The sequence below is a fragment of the Brienomyrus brachyistius genome, chromosome 25 (assembly GCF_023856365.1).
Source record: "Brienomyrus brachyistius isolate T26 chromosome 25, BBRACH_0.4, whole genome shotgun sequence".
Classification (NCBI taxonomy): domain Eukaryota; kingdom Metazoa; phylum Chordata; class Actinopteri; order Osteoglossiformes; family Mormyridae; genus Brienomyrus; species Brienomyrus brachyistius.
In genome coordinates this window covers 5540729-5560363 of record NC_064557.1, presented here as the reverse complement: position 1 = coordinate 5560363, position 19635 = coordinate 5540729, and the positions used below count along the sequence as shown (strand labels likewise).

Sequence of the window (19635 nt, the reverse complement as noted above, 5' to 3'; positions counted from 1 at the left end):
ATGTGGCTGCGTCACCCTGCAGCATCTTTTAGCAGAAAGTGGAGTAAATTATGTCTTTTTTATGGGGCTGAGAAGAGAGTGAGTAAGCAATGTGCTCCACTACAACTTTGGCATTTTTCTTAATGGATAGGAGGGAAATAAAATGTTGTGTTTCTTGTTATTTTAACTAATATTATAGAATATGCGTGTGGTTCTGTTCTCTGTGTAAAACTATGGCTTTTATATCTACTAATTAGATTTTGTTTACAAGCTGACATCGTCTCGAGTTGCTGCACGCTGCTCGAAGCAACTCTCCAAAATCCCACCTTAGAGGCTCATCTCAAAATGTCCAATTAGCGGCCCTTCTGTCCAGGAACTGACATAATTTAGGCAGAAGATCCTGGAGGGACTCTCTCGAATGACATTCTGCTCGCCGTTCTGCCGAGCGCCTACAAGGTGTGCAAACGAGGCAGGGAATTGCCGCATTAGAAAGACGAACCTCGGGCTGAGGTGGGGACACATCGTGCTGGACTTCGCGCGCGGTGTGGAACGGCATCAGGCCTTTTGTTTGCGTTCTGGTATCTCTGCTCAGCTGCTCTAGTGCTGAGCTAATACCCAGGCATGAGCACGGACGGTCCTGGATGTGCGTGTGTCTCTAAGAAGTTTCTGCCTCGGTGCTGAAAACATAGCTTTAACCACTGTACAAATGTGAAAAATTGTAAATATAATCATTAGAAAACAGCCTAAAATTAAAAAGATATTAGCTTGTGTAATATTCCATCGATCCCACCATCAAAGTGAATTTTTATACTAGTCAGGGTTGCGGATTGTTTTATGAGGATTTTTCAAGTTCATTTGGCTATGTGAAATTAACCACGAAAAGCTTATAAATGTTTGCTGTGGTAATATAGCTTTTGGCGAAATAGCTTTATATAAATAATCTTGTAATAACCCTGCAAGTCTCTGATGTTAGACCAAACTCAGACCTACATGTGCTAATTATTGGTTTATTTATTGGTTTCAGCTGGTTGTTGTCACTTAATTAGTCCAAGTGTTGGTCCAACTATACGATAGATCAAAAAAATGATGCTTGAAATACAGTGTAATTAGCCGTACTTTGTAACTCTTTAAGAAATTGTCGAAACGATGATGTGGAACGAGTCGAGAGAAGTTATTGATTTGAAAGACTTCATGCATGTGCTGTTTGAAGCGGCATCAGACTCCCCATTTTGGGCGCCGATTGTTAGTGCGATGTCCCCGCTTTGCCCCATCTTGGGTAAGTCTGCCCCCATTTGCCCCCTCAGGTGTGTGGTGCTGCCGCTCCTGGCTCTGGATCCTCCCCCACAGCCTGTCTTCATCCTGGTGGACTCAGTGGATGAAGGCAGCCCACTAGGCGAGGTGGAGCAGCACTCCGCCACAGGCTCCCCCTGCACCATCGCCGAGCTCCTGGGAAGCCTTCATCAGCTGCTTCCTCCCTGGCTCCTACTCATTTGCTCTGCGCGGCGCCAGAACAGAGCCGTGACCAAGCTGTTCACGGGTAAGACCCTGCCTTTAAATTCCTCCTGCCCACACCCAGCGCTTGTCCTTCTCTGTCCAGTCTTGGTCATGATGCCTTCCACATATCCTGGTCCTGTCCATCCCTGTCCAGTCTTGGTCATGATGCCTTCCACAAATCCTGGTCCTGTCCACCCCTGTCCAGTCTTGGTCATGATGCCTTCCACATATCCTGGTCCTGTCCACCCCTGTCCAGTGTGTGCCATGATCCCTTCCACTTGCAGCCCTATTTGGGATGAATATAAAATGAGAGAAAACCACAAATCCCAGGCTGATAAGAGTTCAAGTATATAGAAGAGTACATATGAAAAATCTGTCTTTGTAGTCCAGTCTATCGCATTTTAATTTAACCCAGTGTGAGAAAAAGTGGACAGCTGTTTATCATTGGAGGAATGGCAGAAATCAGGCCAATCTCACATATGCCTTAGAAAACCCCGAGGAACATTCTGACAACATCGCTTGAGAATAAGAGAGACTTAGGGCAGTGACAGCACATCATAACAGATGCATTGTGCTCGCGATTACAATGCTGTTCTGGTACTGCTTTAGTGATGTCTCATTCCACAAGCACTTCTCAAGCACTCTAAAGCCAAGCTGGCCTCCAGCTGGCTTCTCCCTCTTCATTACCAACAAGAAAGGAGAACCAGAGATTTCCACGCTGCTTTATATCATGGAGTAAATTCCCAAGTTTTACATCTGTAGGACTATTGTTATATTCCAGTCGGAGCTGAGCCAGTCCAATACTGATCAACGCTGGCCTTGCCCTGACTGGGGTGTCCTGCCAAATGAGTCAGATTGAACTTTTACAGGGCACTTTTATGAAACTCCGAAGCCAGCTGAGTACCACCGGAGACGGGGCTGAAATGCCGTAGAAGCCTTGAGGAAGCAACGTGGCTTTGGGGTGGCGGACAAGTATAACAATGAGGCATTGTGCGCCTGTCAACACAGCAGTTTGTGTGCACGTGTTGAGCACTGCAGCTGGGATGAGGTTGTTAGGGCTCTCTGGGCAGCCTTTCGTTAGACCTTTCTCTAGCCTGACCTTGCTTAGTGGTCTACTGAACTGTGATATGTCATTATGTGTGACCTTCACAGAGGTCGTACTCCTGAGGATTCAAGAACCTGAAACCTGTTAGGAATAACCCTTTCACCATTAGGTGTCTATCCACACTTGTGGAAATTTGGCAACATCAAATTTAGCAGAAAGTGCATGCAATACAGGTCTGATGTGCAACACGTAGCGTGATTCACACTTAGAATAACTGAACTCGTCTAAGAACATGGCGGGAATGTAATGCATGCGAATGGACCTGAACCTGCAGTCTTTTATAGTCTTATTGCTGCAGAACTCATAGCAATTATTCTAATTCCATTACATAATGGTCACTGGAATTCAGCATTCCATTCAACTTTTGATACAGACTTTTGATTGCTGTTTGAAAGGGGATATTTATTGACCAGATCTTGAGAGTTATAATCATATCAAGGTAGTTCTAGCACAGTTAATTCGGTTGTTGTTGTAGCTCAGCCTTACTGTTGTGCATGTAAACTACATGGCTCAGGAGAGATTGGGTGCAACTTATTGACATCCCATACCTGACACCTTCATAATCATCAGTCCAAAATGGGTGACATAAGCACATAAACATCCATTCACCCTTATGCCGGGTTTTGGGGGTCCAGAGTCTGTGGGAGCAATGCAGGGAACGACGCCAGGCAGGGGGGTACACTCACATACCATCCCTGTCCATTCACGGCCAGTTTTGACTCTCCAGTTAACCTTAGGATGGAGGCACAAGCCCGGTCCCGGAGGGGTGAGGCAGGAGCGCTCACCACTACACCACTGTGTTATTGCACCTCTGTTACTGGATTTCGACATGCGTCTTTAGAGGGACGTGATGCATTAAGCAGCCCGTTGAGTTTTACCTGTCTGTGTGAGCCGGATAGTGGTAGGCCAGTAAATGGTGAAACAGGCCGAAATCCCAACCAGGAAGCTCTGAAGGAATCCACATCAATGGTACTGTTATCGTTGGAAGCGACGTCTTCCGAAGTGATTTCCACGGCTAGCGGTTTTAATCCTCCATCCCATTCGCACACGGGCCTATTTTCTGATGCCTTCCTCAGGAAGATGATATGCTTTGAGGAAGGATGTTGAGCCAAGCTAACGACTTGTGACAGGCGTCTCAGGAGGTTGACTGCCATCGTGTCTTCAGACTGATAAGTTTCATTATTAAAAACTACAAAACTGGTTTAAGGGTGGAATTACACGATGTTTAGTGAGGATGAAAGTGCTTGCTTAGCACCTGGATATTGTCAAGTAATATAATACAACCCCAGGGTATCTTCTGGAAATTAAATAAATGCTTCAGGTTCAGTTACAGTTCCAGTTGCCTGGTGATGCATTTTTTAAAATCCCTTTCTCAGTTGCTTTTGCGGCAGATGATAACTGGTCAGTACCTGGTCAGTAACTGGTCAGTACCTGGTCAGTAACTGGTCAGTACCTGACAGACGGTCTGCGGTGGCTGGAATTACAATTGATGGACTATAATTAGGAGCGAAGTGTTAAAAGGCATTTGGTGAAAACTGCATCACCAGGGACCCATCGATCAGTATAAAAATTCCACTCGTCCTTTTGTTCCCTATGAAAAGTTCATATACTCATCCCTGAGGGAACCTGTCATCGGCACAGGTGTGACATTTAAAGCTTGCTGCTCTCAATCTGATTCCTAATCAGTGTTTATTCTCATGCATCATGTGGTTTATGTGATTAAGTTGATTAATAGATTTCAGTGTAATCCATCACATTGGCTGACTGTTACATAGTTAGGGAACAGTTACTCACAATCAAAAAAAGTGAACATTTTTAACATCCATAAAAGGGTCTGACAGTGTCCTAATAAAGAACAGTGGTTTTCTGAAATGAACCCCTACTGGTTTTAAGCAGAGCGTGAGCTGATCCTATTGCACTTGGCAAGCAGAAGCATGGAAGATTATGGTTGTAGACCATTGCAGGGTCCTAAGAGTCATTGGAAAGGGAGACTGAAATTTATGGGTTTGAGCATAGAGACTGAGGTCTCTGTACAATAAAGAACATTCTGAGGAACAGGACTTCATTGGTGTTTATGTGCAGTCTCAATTCGTACAGCGTGTTGGTGAAAGCTAGAAAAATGAGCCATAAACGTCTAATGCGATGATGCTTTGTACTTGTTCTGGAGGATTTGTGCCTGCGCTTTGCAGTGGCTTTTTATTGGGTCATCTCTCCATGGTGTAACATGCCATAAAACCTTTATGACAGAACATCAAGCAAGGAAAATGCAAGCCTTACTGCACATGTAGTGTAGGGAAGGAGCCTGCAGCCGGCTCCTCGCTATTTTGAGCGCTCGGCAAATTGTAGGATCGCATTACACGTTGGTCCTTTGTGGTAATTTTAGATCCTGTGTTGGGATGAAAATTCAACACTGCATGACACAGTTTGTCTACTCGTGTTTGACGAATGTTCCAGCCCAAACTCTTAGCAACCAGGAACCTCAGTTGTGTAAATGTCAGTCAGCTCAAAGACTAGGAAACTGACTCCATCTGCCTGTCGCTGGTTGAAATGTTACGGAGCGGAACGGTCTGAGATGCTGCTGCTCGCTTGGCCTGCCCTTCAGGTCCACAAACGTCTGCCTTTGAAGTATAACCTGCTGGCCTGAGTGCTGTCTTCTCCTTACCTCTCATTAATAGGGCTTTGCAGGTCAAAGGTAAAGTGGGATTCTTTTCCACTCTTAGAGCCATGTTGTGCATATTAGCTCTGAGGGCATTTGCACTTACTAGTTTTCAACTAGTCTAGAAGGAATGAGAAGGTTCAAATGGCCCACAGAAATAGATAGATAGATAGATAGATAGATAGATAGATAGATAGATAGATAGATAGATAGATAGATAGATAGATAGATAGATAGATAGATAGATAGATAGATAGATAGATAGATAGATAGATAGATAGATAGATAGATAGATAGATTGGATGTATTGGGCTGAAAACTAAATGCAAATTAAAATTTATTTTCTGTACTTGTTGAATTGCACCTATACTCTGTGTGCTTAAATTCAATCCTAATCAGCCCTTCACAGAAGGTACACCTTTTTAAAACCCTACAATGTCCACTCCTGTCTCATGGGTAAGCTGTGTGCAGACATATGGTTTGGTGTTTTAATGTTTGATTGGCAGCATTTGCATCAGTAAGGCAGATGAAGTTCACTGTGGCTGCGTTTCACAGCCAAAACCGCATAAGCACTGATGTTGTTTTGGCAGCTGCGTTTGTGGACAGATGAGATAGAATTTTAAAAAACAATAGATTGAAAGGTTAGAAAGCTGTGGGTTAGAGGAACTCCAGGAGCACATGGTCCGAGGTGGCAGGAGCTTTTGCACAATGCTTGGGGTGACCTTTGACATCTCTCCCTTTCCGCCTGCAACTGTTGCTTTTGTTTGGCAGTTGCAATAAAGAGGAGATAACTGACTGTCATCACTGCGAAATAAGCCAATGCATGCAAATATCATACAAATGGTGGCAGAGTTTCACTGTTCAGCAGAGGGAAGGTGACAGATTGGAAGCTGTGATGGCAAAATCCCGTGATCTGTAAGAGTAGAAGGTGACAGAAGGTGCCGACTGATCTATCTATCTATCTATCTATCTATCTATCTATCTATCTATCTATCTATCTATCTATCTATCTATCTATCTATCTATCTATCTATCTATCTATCTATCTATCTATCTATCTTTCTGTGTGTGTGTGTGTGTGTGAGCGGGTATACCTATCCTTATATGTTCCCATAACGTGATAAATATCCTTTTTTTCCCTTATGGGGACCGGTTTCCTGGTCCCCATAAGGGAAAACTCTATTTTATAAATATCGGTGACTGCTATGAAAAAATTAAAAATGCAAAAAAACTCTTGTATTTTGCTTGGTTACCTATGGTTATGGTTAGGGCAGGGTGGGGGTTAAGGTTGTCTTAGTTAGCATTAGCATTTTTCCCATAGAAGTGAATGAGCGGACCCCATAAGGATACGTATAGCTTATGCTAAGATAGTATCCACCACCTATTATCCATTGATAATATCCCTACATAATCAAGCAGAGTATTATATTGTTTGACATTACAAGAAACAAAAGGCTTGTTCTTCTGAAGGAAGAGAAGCTGGACAGCAGGTACAGACTGTCCCTGAGTTAAGAATGTCCGACTTACAGACAACTCGTGTTACGAAGAAACGGCCACAAAGACTGACTTAGGGAGTGGATCTCGTTCGTAACCTTGGGACGGCCTGTACACAAATATAGCCTCTCAGACCACCTGAAGCTCAAATCCTCTGTGAGCGTTTGGACTGCCTGGCCTGTGTATTTACATATCAGTTACCAGGCAACCATTAATCAGGCACTGAAATCTAAAGCGTCTACAGCATTTCTGACCTGAGCCAATCAGAAGTATGATTGGCTGTAATGACTTTATGGCATCGTTGTGGGGCTTCTGGGCCATGTGGGTAAATAAGGACAGGGGAAGTTTACACTTGAAATTGTTCTTGTAATGAGAGAGTACTGCATACTTCTTCTGAGCGTTTTTTAAAGCACCAAACGTCACCCATGTTAGCCCTTTTAAGGAGGATTTTTATCCAATAAGATAATAACCGTAAATGTGTCATATTTTTAAAAAGGTTCTTCACAACTGGTAATTGAGACATTGCACCAAAGCCTATAGTAATTATTACAATGTGTCACCAATAAATCTGATCCACTGATGATGTGATGCAGCTATTTTTTTACTGTTTAAGCCCAGCAACTACCCACTTTACTGGAGTACTGAGACATCCTGACTCTCCATGGGGCCAGTAAATATAAAAGCTGTTTTATCTCTGTAGGGACTCTTGTACACTGAGAGGAAGCGTCTTAACTATCCTAATGACCTCTGGAAGCTCCAAGCATCCGTTCTGGGTATTAATATGGCCCTGCATTCCAGGAATACAGTAACTGATACTGAACAGTAGACAAATTCAGCTTGAAGTGTAGCATCTTAGTGTTCTGGGCTGCCGTTAAGATGTTCCCGTATGCTCCTCTCTGATCGGTTTATGTAGCGATGCCTCTCTCAGTTCATTAATACAGAAAATATTTCAGTTTTTCACACCAGAAGGGTAGGCTGTTTTAATAAACAAAAGCTCTGGCTGGATTTCATCCATTCCTACATTCTGAGGCGTTTCCCCACCCACGCACTTTCCTTCAAAGAAATGTAGTGACACATGTCCTACATTCGCTGCTTCCCAAAAACCTCGCCTAACTCTCTCCATCTCTCTGCCCACAGTGTAACAGCTTGACCCATTTTCCTCTCCTGTTGAACACGGCTGTAGCACAGAGAGAAGCCTGATGCTAAGAACCCGAAGGCTGGAATGCGAATGTTTATGTGACCGAGAGAGTAGAACTTGCGAGTAGCCTCTGACCTTTGCAGGAGACACGGGAGACATTCCCCATATACGGGATCAGGGAGAGAGTCCCAGTCTGACCTCGCAGCTGGGTCTTAAAGCCCACCCACCCGACAGGGCCCAAGCCTTGTATCAAGCCTCCAGCATTCCTACTATTTACATCTACAGGAGGTGGCAGTGCGTGATATGCGAGGGGGAATCATTCCACCTTAAAAATGCTGCTGGGGAATGGTGTGACACAATTATCTCTGTTTGTACTGATGCCAGTCTAATGTTGTGATGAGCAAAGATGGGACATTCAGTTTATCACTAACACAGCTTTTCGTGGCCGGCAGTTTGCCTTTTCTGAGCATTTGAAGCTGATTTTCGGTTCACGTGGGAGACGCTAAACCTTAAAGAGGAAGCCCATCCTTTACCTTCAAAACAGCCAAACAGCGGTTAGTAACAGGGCATTGGAATGTGGTCACACTACTTCTGAACTGCCTGTAATGGGATAATAGAAAATTCTTCAATAATAAAAGTCCGCAGTTCTGCTTTACACTGTGTGCTCCAAAGCCTCCCATAAAAGTCAATGACTGGGGAGACCATGCAAGGCGTATGATTTCATCCGAGCGTTTATGAAGTCACTCTTGAATTTGTTTAGTGCCCTGCATGGGGCACTTATCACCTCGGAATATGGGGACATCAGGGGGAAGTCATTTTTACACCATAGGGTGCACAAGATCAGAAATATGGTTTCATACTCCTTGTCCATTAAACGACCAGATAGAGGAATCATGGGGTCTAATGAGGTCCTTGAGATGCTTGTTCATACCAGCAGACATTGTGTCTTTTCTCCAGATATAAATCTGTATCGATATAGAAAAGGGTGACAGATTGACTCATCAGACCATTTGACCTCCTATTGCACAGCAGTTCAGAATCTGCACTCCTTGCCCTGGGTTTTGTGCCTTTGCTGTGTTGCTGGTGGGTGCAGGCGCTTTGCAAACGACAGTCCTGCCATTAATCACAGCTTTTTGACAGTCACAATGTACAGTTTTTGTCGAGACTGGTTCAGTTGTATAGTGATTTTTTCGTGGTGTTTGGTTACCGTATTACTATGCTATCTGTCCATCAATGTCAATGAGGTTTGATTTATGGCTGCTGTTTCCTCTCACCAATGCAGTTTATCCAGGCTTGTCCTGGTTTATCAAACTGTTTTTGTTGCAGCTTGTCTGACCGAGGTATCAGTCCAGTTTGGGCACCACCTCACTGGCCTGTTAGTTCCCAAATATGGCTTTGAAATCTGACATATAAAAATGCTGATTGTCACTGCTAATGAGACATTCTCCTAATTGACATTTAACCTGTTTTGCTCTTTTAATTGAGATTTATTTACTTCAAACTTATCTGAAAGTTAGTTAGAAGCTGTTTTCTGTTGGTCGTTCCATTATTCCATTCCCCTCCGTCGTATAATAATATACATGCACTCAGCGGCCATTTCGCTACACCTGTTCGTCCGCGTGAAAAGCCGACTTCTACAACCAGCAAATCATGCGGCTGCAACTGAATACACACAACACGCGGCCAGAGTCGAGAGGTTCCCTTACTGTTTGGCTAAGCATCAGCGTAACTAAGATGCATGAGTTAAGTGATTTTGAATGTGTCGTGACTTCTGGTCCCGCACTCGGCGGTTCCAGCGTCTCGCAAAAAGCCACCCTCCTGCGACTTGCATCCACCTGTCTACCTACAGAGGAGGGTGCAATAAACAAAAAAAGCAGCCAGTCTGGGGCACTTCTGTAGCTAAAAACGCCACGATACTGAAAGATGTAGGAGGAGAATGACCAAACTGACAGACCAGCAAGGCTCAAAGTGCAAAATTAATGAAAGGGTCCGTGCAACAGTGCATCTCCACAATGCATTCCGAATATTGTCAGCCCTTGAAGTGGTTTTGGAGAGTGAAGCATGTCTTACTGGTACTATATAGTCATACCTCATAAAGTGGCCTCTGAGCAAATTATCCAGCACTACAGTAGCTGTTAAATTGCAAAAAGCCAGAATGGCATCCTGCAATATGGGTGTCGCAGAGTGTCCCCTCCCTTCCCTCCAACAGCATAGCTACAATGATCACAAAGAGTCTCGAGACACTTGATTAATTCAGTAAAAATGTTGCAAATTTATTGATTTCATAACAAAAGTCCGTTGACAAGCAATTTTTACCATATCTGCGCATATCTTCTGCACAGACCTCTTGTATATATGTGTCATAATTTTTGACTGAGTTCTCTTCTTTCCATTTTGCTGTTAATTGTTATTGTGGTCACCGGCTCCTACAGGAATAGTAAACACAAATGTTTGCAGTTTTATGTCATTGTAATGGTGTCACTAATTAAAAATCACCCAATGAGGTTGCTTGTCAATGAAGTTTTTAAGTCAGAACAGCTCCTTTAGAACTATAATTTGTAAAATGAGTGTTTTACTTAAAACTACAAGTAAAACTACAAAAAAAAAGAATAATGACTTTAGTTATTTATTCAATAAATTTGCAATATTTTTTTCCTGAATTAAGCAAATGTCCCAAGACTATCCGTGAGCGCTGTATGACATCGCCTAAATGGCCTTGGCTACAACATCAACTGTAGTAACAGTAATAACAAGCTACAGAAAGCTAATGGCTCAACCGAAAGTATCTGAGACAGTTTTCTGTACACATGAATCTCTTCTCTTCCTTTCTGGAACAGAGTAAACTTGGGTCAGATGCTTTTCGGTCGCATGTTTCTGGGTGTGAACATGTGGCAGATTGATGACATGAGGAAACAGAGTAATTCACAGTGGGTGTTCGTGGACACAAATGCAGTCGCTCAAGAAAGCAAAGATAACGTACTGTTTTTCCTAGCAAACATAAAGTTGCGTGATTATAACCTACTTTGGATGTTCTAGAGAAGCAGTATTTCACTGTTCATTTCTCAAGGTTCTGATTTGTTCATATTGTCTGAAATCGTTACATCAGTTTATCAAATTTTGCACGTTTTTTCAAGGATGTTTTCGCAAAGTGTTTTTACGGAGGTTTAGAAACATTTTCCCAGATTGAATTTAAAAACAAAGACCTAAAATCACAATATAAGAATTACTTAATGTTTTTCCTCCAAATGTAAAAAAATTAGTAGTACTTGTCAAAATCCAAGTACAAACAAACAAATACTAAATATATAGTTTAGTAAATAGTTTAAATGCTTTAATTATGGATTACAGCAAGCGGGCATTGTTTATCTCACCACATGATGCAGCTGTTAGAGGCAGGGGATGAGTTCTGGGTCAGGGCACTGGATCTCGCTCACTCATATACAGCTGTTAGAGGCAGGGGATGAGTTCGGGGTCAGGGCACTGGATCTCGCTCACTCATATGCAGCTGTTAGAGGCAGGGGATGAGTTCGGGGTCAGGGCACTGGATCTCGCTCACTCATATGCAGCTGTTAGAGGCAGGGGATGAGTTTGGGGTCAGGGCACTGGATCTCGCTCACTCATATGCAGCTGTTAGAGGAAGGGGATGAGTTCGGGGTCAGGGCACTGGATCTCGCTCACTGGGGTCAGGGCACTGGATCTCGCTCACTCGTGCAGCTGTTAGAGGCAGGGGATGAGTTTGGGGTCAGGGCACTGGATCTCGCTCTTTATTTGCTGCCTCAGGATGGTTTTGTCAGTAGTGTGGACAGATGTTTATTTCAGCTTTGTGATTGGTCTGTGAAATTTGTTAATGGAAGTATGGTGGAGTTAGGGATAGTCTTTGTCCTAAAAAGTAGGGTAAGTAAGGAAAAAAGTATTAGTGCAGAAGCTAACTAGGGTTCAGAAGAAGCTGCCAGAATTCTTCTCCACCTGGAAGGCCTGTGTTATAAACTGTGGTGTGGGACAGAGTCGGAGAGCTGAGTAGCGCCGTTATGTATTTTTAGGACCTGGCAAAGGCATATCATATAGCACAGTTTGTCTTCCTGAGTAATGTGGCTCGAGGCTGGCCCGAGTGTAAGAATGTGAGAAGGAGCGTGAAGCGCTCTGACTCCCCCAGACAGTCTGCAGGTCAGCATGCTGCCCCCCCCCCTCCCCCCCGCCCCAACACCCCCGAGTCTGGTCACGTTATAGCAGTGGTATGCAGTGATTACTTAAAGCCTACACCGTACCCAGTCTGGCCAAAGTGTGCCTCTCGGCGAAGACTCCGCTTTGATACCTGACGTCTTGGACTAAAGGCTTGATCAATGGCTTTTTGCAGAGCCCTGTAAATGAGAGGATTTCAAATGGATGTGCTTCAGCGAGGTGTGACATTTCATGCCAGATAGGAGAGGGCCGCCCAACCCTAATACCGTGGACCGGGGCTTGTTGATCCCTTGCTGAATATGAATCTTTAGTGCGAGTTGGAGCAAGTTCTCTCACAGGCCAGCATCTGTGCGTCACACAGGGAATCATCCCCGTTGATGGCAGATATTATTCTAGGCCCGTCGTCTACGCTGTGAGGCCGCTAAACATAAAGGTGACAGCGATTACTCCATGAGCTAACAGAATCGTGGGACTTACCCTCAGAGGTTTCGGACTCTTTTGAAGCCCGTATGCATTACAGTGCAAGTCTGGACCTGGCGGCTACTTTCTGAAATTGCCTCCTAATAGGGACTCACACGCATCACCTAAAATCCACATACCATTTTTATGTAGTTTTCATCAACTGTAATAGTTCACATTAAATTTAATCTATAATCGAACATAAAAGTAGCCCCGTGTAATTAAATGAACAATTCTAATTAGTCAGTTGGTTAGTTTCTTGCCTGTGGATGTGTTTACCAGAGATGCGAAAACCACATCAAAAAGGGAGCTATGGAAAGCTACTGGAAGCTGACCTCATAACAAACAGTAGTTTTACTGACAGATTTCTCTGTCTGAGAGGACGTGCAGCTGTTTGTCTGTGTCTTTTACCAGCTTCTTGTCTGAGCTCCTGTGGTAGGAGAGTTTAGAAAGCTTTGCCCTGGGCTTCTGCTTTTGCCAAATTGCGTGCTGTGTCGTCATGGTGGCCCGAGTCCGTCCATAATCCCCTGCGAACGGAGGACAATGACAGGGTTCTGTTCACACATGCCCTCTGCTAGGTCAACGCGGAGATCCACACAATGAGGTTACAAAAGGAGAGATGCCTCAGCTTCCAGGATGAGTGGCGAGTCGTGCGGTTTTGCCTGTCAGCGTTCGTTTTCATTCTTTCGTTTTCCTTCATTGTGAACGCACTCTCCGGAACGCATTGGTTCCAGACCTCTTCAGCTGCCAGGGGAGCCTCTGGGATAGAGGTTACAGGAGGCTAGATGAGAGCATCTCAGGTTTCTGTTGTATATCATCCATCATCTTCCCGGGGATTAGCAAGGGACCCCGTCGTGGATGCAGTGGTCCTCTGGCTGTGACCAGCGGAGAGGAGGAATGAGGAACCAAAAGTCCCTCCATCTTGGTTGGTGTTGATTCGAGATTCGAGCAAGAAAGATCTTCTGCAGTAGACGTCTAAAGGTGGAATCTAGTGGCCATCTACCAGTACATGCGGCAACTCATCATGTGCCTTCAGAGCACTGTGTGCCCACTGGTAACACTGCAAACGAGGTATAGCATCCAGTAGATGTGGTGTACGCATACCTATCTTTATGATTTATTTTATATAAGTCATTTGTGTATATAAGACTGCTAGGAGTGATGGAGATTTTATGCATGAGGCAGTTACATCCATCCATTCATCCATTTTCCAAACCGCTTATCCTACTGGGTTGCAGGGGGTCCGGAGCCTATCCTGGAAGCAATGGGCACGAGGCAGGGAACAACCCAGGATGGGGGGGCCAGCCCATCGCAGGGCACACTCACACACCATTCACTCACACACCTATGGGCAATTTAGGAACTCCAATTAGCCTCAGCATGTTTTTGGACTGTGGGGGGAAACCGGAGTACCCGGAGGAAACCCCATGACGACATGGGGAGAACATGCAAATTCCCCACACATGTGACCCAGGCGGAGACTCGAACCCGGGTCCCAGAGGTGTGAGGCAACAGTGCTAACCACTGCACCACCATGCCACCCCTTACAGTGCTAACCACTGCACCACCATGCCGCCCCCTGAGGCAGTTACACATTTGAAATATTACCAAATCAAAATAGTCATTTATTTCTTGCTGAACTGGCAACACCGTTAGATACCTGCGACACATGTGGCCTGAGAAGTGCCCAAATCTTGTTAATTAACTGCAACTGACTGGCATACTAAGCTAACGAGTTTGGGGCCTAGTCAAGTTTTTATAGATACTAGTATTGACTGGGTTACGTTATAACGATCGTGTTATACTTTACAGTCTGAATTTTGTAGTTCACCTTGTTCTGTAAGATACCTTGTTTATCAGATGAACAGAAGGACCCAAGGAGTACAGCGATCTCATCAAACAGGTTAAACTGCTGCTCCGATTTACCGCCAGTCAAACGGGGAATGAAGCAGCCCAGCCAAGTTGAAGAGCTCGCCTGTGATGTTATCGTGCCCTTTTCAGTCCCTCAGTTCACTTTTCTGGCCTGTTTGGTTCCTCAGAGGTTTTACCAGTTAGAAGGACTCCAGGTACCTTTTCCAGTCTGCTCTCAGCAGTACAGCTTTTAAAGGAACACGCTGTGTGGAAATGATTACTCATAGGAGTCCGGCAGAAGTGCTTAAGCTATCTAGGAGTGTGGCTGTATTAATGTACGCCTGGGTATTTATGAATAGTTTGTGTTATATTCACACAAATAATATTCCGCGACACTGTGTGTATCCAGTCAGATTAAAAAATTTCTGTTTATTACAATTGAATTGATACAGAAAAGCAGTAAAATATGTCTGCAATATGCAGATTTGGGGTAGAAAGGCTTTTCTAACTAGCAGTAACAATGCTTAAATTGTCTTGAACAATGTTTATATTTTTTCCCAGTATGCAATTGCGGAGACAGAAAAAATGATGAGCATCTGAGTACATCAGCGCAAGGATCTGCTTCCCCTCCGCCTCTGCCTCTCTCTCCCGGCTTGCCTGGACCCCAGCCAAACCTTTGGTAGCGAGTGCTTTAGGCTACTGGAACAGGAAATACTCGAGGTCTGCTGCGAACTGTAATGGAAAATAGCTTCTAATGATAAAACACTGAAGTTGGCCCATGGAGACATTGTTAAAATGCGTCTGCTGAATTACGGCCATTATTAAATTAAAACATTGTTGGCTGAATTTTATATACTGTTTAGTACTGTACTAAAAACAGGGCTCCGATTTTGAAAACCAACCAAATAAGGTTAACGGATACCAAAGTGATAATTGTGGAATTCTTTTACCCTTGATCAATGTGTCTGCAGCTGCTCCTCGGGGGGGGGGAAATCTATTTGTTTTCTCACAGCCTTTCTTGTATTAGTATTTGGAAAATGTCCTGAAAGGAGCCTAAGGTACTATAACAGATGTAGCACAATTATGCCATAAGAAGGTTCCAGAACATAAACCTCCTTCTACATTTTCTCCTCCTGAATTTCCTTGAGTTTATGAATCATCTGCAGCCTTGATTCAGGTGCTGGTTTGTAAAAGTATCTGCACACCAAAGGTGTTTGATCCCAGCGACGTATTTGGAGATTCTCGCTTTGTTCTTCCTTTGGTACGAAGTATCATCAGAACTGGATAAGCGTTTGGGTTCAGTGGCTGTACTCTGGTTTGTTTCCCATGCTCTGGGAGCAGTAAATCTGTGTGAAAATGCTTCATTGCCCTTGGGAGAGATAGTGCAACTATTTTCACAGGGAATAATTTCCTGTTAAATGTGGGGCAAGGAGGACTGCAGTCATTCTCTCCACGCCTTGGGCCCCTCAAATGGCCTTCAGAAATATCCTTGAAATAATACAGTGTAAATAATACTAATATTTGCTGTGTTTTAGTGGCAGCAATTTGGGCCTGAAAGCCCTCGGCGGATCGTTTGTGAGCTGATGTGTGGATAAAGGTTTCGGCGGTATAAACTGCCGAGCACCTTTTCATCATCATTCACTCTCTGCCTTCTGTTGTCATCTCTCTGCCTTGAAAAATATGGAGCATGTTATCAGTGTAGGGGGGCTACTCTGATAACATGCTGACATATTTAGTGGGGGACAGGGAGGAGACGCCCCCCCCCCCCCCAGTGATGAGATGGGGGGGATCATCTCCCGCGATAATATCACATATGACGCCTGGCTTGCAAAAAACACATAAGGATAAATATCTCTCACTACATAATTGAATGTTTTTTTCTTACAGTTTTTATTTGTAGAACTCCTACCCTCTGTTACAACTCATCCCCCCCCCCCCCACCCCCGGCAGGCAGACGCTTGCTTCCAGACCCGCGAGTAAAGGGACGATTCACATAGAGAGCGGTGACCTCGGGAGTGTGGTACGGCTTTGTGTGTAACCTTAACTCATTGAACACTGTATCATAACCAACAGTTAATCGATAAAAGGCTATGTGAAAGGGAGGAATTTAATCGTTTCATGTCGATTAAGTTTCATAAAGATTATCTTGTTATTTGACTGTGCAAATCGCAGCTAGCTTGGTTAGTTAACAGCACAGCACAAACAGCAACACTGATAAACGAAGCGGTAATAGGTGTCAGTCACAGTTCTCATTCCACTGTTACGGCATAAGAATGAGTAAGAAGCCCATCTAAAAACAAACCTGCCATTTATTTGGAAAACAGCAGAGATGGAGATTTCAGGTCCAGAGAGTACAAATGCAGACCAAGATCTGGCTTCAACCAGCCAGTTGAGTATAAAGTGTCACAGTCTCAGAGTTGTACCTGACATTCTCCCCCGGAAACACTGTACAGTTACTCTTTCAGTTACCAGAAACTCATCAGAATCATTCAGTTCATAAACAGTGCTGTCAGAAAGTCCCTTTTAATGGTGAGAGATTCAATAAATCCTCTATATCGGGGTGTCAAACTGCAGTCCTGGGGGGTCGGAGCCCTGCACATTTTTGGGTTTCCCCTCATTTAACACACCTGATCCAACTCCTTGTGCTAATTGCCACACAGCTCTTGAGCTGAATCACTTGTGGTGGAACAGGGAAAGAACTGAGCTACACTGGGCTCCGGCCCCCCAGGACTGCAGTTCGACACCCCTGCTCTATATGACCTTCTATTGGTCTCTAGGAGAAGATCTCCTAGTAACTATTTTATGTGTTGTGTTAGTAGAAGTGATTCTTTCTGGAATGTTCGGATGTTTGTGGGAGAGACAGCGTGCCGGACAGTGACAGGGGTGCAGGACAGTGACAGGGGTGCAGGACAGTGACAGGGGTGCCGGACAGTGACAGGGGTGCCGGACAGTGACAGGGGTGCAGGACAGTGACAGGGGGCTCAGGAAATCCCTGAGCTGGGGTAATTTTTTCACATTCGTGTTGGAATTTTGCGAATTGTGCATAATTTTAATAATTCGCAAATTCAATATTTATAATGTTGGATTTAACGCACTTAAACTACTGTATTAAGGAATATGAATAACATCCATCCATCCATTTTCCAAACCGCTTATCCTACTGGGTCACGGGGGGTCCGGAGCCTATCCCGGAAGCAATGGGCACGAGGCTGGGAACAACCCAGGATGGGGGGCCAGCCCATCGCAGGGCACATTAGTGGTGCCTGGAAACCACACTAACATGCTTTTTACCGTTTGTGGGCAGTGCAGATAAAGCATCGTCTATAGCTGTATAAAACTGCCCTCCTCCCTGTACTAGCTGACCCACGTCACGCCGAGCTGATCTTCCCATTCCACAAAATGCTAAACCGCAGTTAGTAAAAGTGTTTAATATGGACAGGTATCGATTTGGAGTCTGTCCATGCGGCTGTTACTCTGCTTCGCTCCCACATTTAGAGACACGGTGTCCAGGTTTTAAGCTCCTGTTTTGGCAAACATGTTAGACTCTGTGTGTATGTGTGTGCTTAGCAATAAGCCAGTAAGTGCAAAATGAAGGTGAAGGGGATTTCACAGGCTTTTCATCGGGCTGGTATGTGCCTCACTGGGCTAAGCCACTATGTTTAGGTTGGAAGGTTGCCGGTTTCAGCCTGGCTTCAGCTAAATATCCTCATGTCTGTGGGCCCTTGGGCGAGGCCCCATCGCTCCGGGCAGGTGCCAGGTGGCTGCCAACTCTCTGTGCGTCTCATGGGCAGCAAGATGGGGTGACAACACAACTTCCCCACAGGGATTAATAAAGGATCATTATACTAGTGTTGTAGACTCACATACCTGGATAGGTTCAGGTAAAATTACTTTCTCACTTATCGTCCATTCTGTGACTTCTAAAGTGGAATTAGGCCAATATCACCAGTTAACATTGGTCCTAGAGAACAATTCTTCATTTTTTTTCCTTTAATCTTAAGGGAAAACCCCACTTGTCACTCACATGGGCTTTCATAATGCATTCTCCTTTTCAACTCCCCCAGGATTCCGCAAAATCAGCTTGGATGACCTCCGGAAGGCGTACATCGTAAAGGACGTACAGCAGTACATTCTTCACCGCCTGGACCAGGAGGAAGCTCTCAGGCAGCATCTCACCAAGGAGACGGCAGAGATGCTGAACCAGCTGCACATCAAGAGCAGTGGCTGCTTCCTGTACCTGGAGCGAGTGCTGGATGGGGTGGTGGAGAACTTCATCATGTTGCGAGAGATTCGCGACATCCCCGGCACCCTCAATGGCCTCTACCTATGGCTCTGTCAGAGGCTCTTCGTAAGGAAGCAGTTTGCCAAAGTGCAGCCCATCCTCAATGTAATGTTGGCTTCTTGTAGGCCCCTCACAGTCAAGGAGCTGTACTGTGCCGTCTGGACAAAGAATATGACGCTGACTATGGAGGAGTTCCAAAAGAAAATGGACATCCTCTCCAGAGTACTCGTCAATGGTCTAGGTAACACTAAAATCCTCTTTCACTACAGTTTTGCAGAATGGTTGCTCGATGTGAAGCACTGCACACAGAAGTACTTGTGCAATGTCGCCGAAGGACACAGGATGATGGCAATGAGCTACACCTGCAGGGCTAAAGAGCTCAAGCCACTGGAAGTTCAGGAGTTTGCACTGCACCTGATAAACTCCAACCTGCAGATAGAGCCCTTCAATCTCGCACTCTGGATGGTTTGGAATGGAACGCCAGCTAAGGACTCCTTGACAACCTCGATCCCAAAGGAACAGGAGGTGCTGCAGCTTCTCGTAAAGGCCGGTGCCCATGTCAGTAGTGAGGATGACCAGGCATCTTGCGCGGTGCAGCAGGCATTGGAAAGGGAAGATGCAATTCGAACTTTGCTTGATAATGGTGCCTCTGTCAACCAGAGTGACTCCTGTGGCAGAACATTGCTGGCTAATGCTGCCTACAGTGGAAATCAGGATGTGGTGAACTTGCTTATCGCCAGGGGTGCCAACCTAGAGCTAAAGGACAGCCACGGGCAGACTGCATTGACTCTATCTGCCAGGCAAGGGCATACCAAGGTAGTAAACTGCTTGATTGGCCATGGGGTGAATATTAATCACACGGACCATGACGGGTGGACAGCATTGCGGTCAGCTGCCTGGGGAGGTCACTCCGAGGTGGTGTCGGCACTTTTGTACGCTGGTGCCAAAGTAGACTGCAGTGACGCGGACGGTAGGACCGCCTTACGGGCCGCAGCCTG

General features: G+C 44.9%; 1 protein-coding gene across 3 annotated transcripts in view; it reads left to right on the top strand.

The window, feature by feature from the left end:
- Window positions 1-19635, top strand: part of LOC125720456 (ankyrin repeat domain-containing protein 50-like) — a 34920-nt gene that overhangs the window by 9880 nt on the left and 5405 nt on the right. For 2 of the 3 annotated variants that reach the window (XM_048995911.1, XM_048995912.1), the window contains exons 3-4: window positions 1284-1516; window positions 18420-19635. The exon at window positions 18420-19635 is cut by the window's right edge and continues 2320 nt beyond it. In XM_048995911.1, coding sequence (XP_048851868.1) covers window positions 1284-1516; window positions 18420-19635 — 1449 coding nt within the window. The remainder of the gene's footprint in view (window positions 1-1283; window positions 1517-18419) is intronic. The other variant, XM_048995913.1, reaches the window with a different exon arrangement.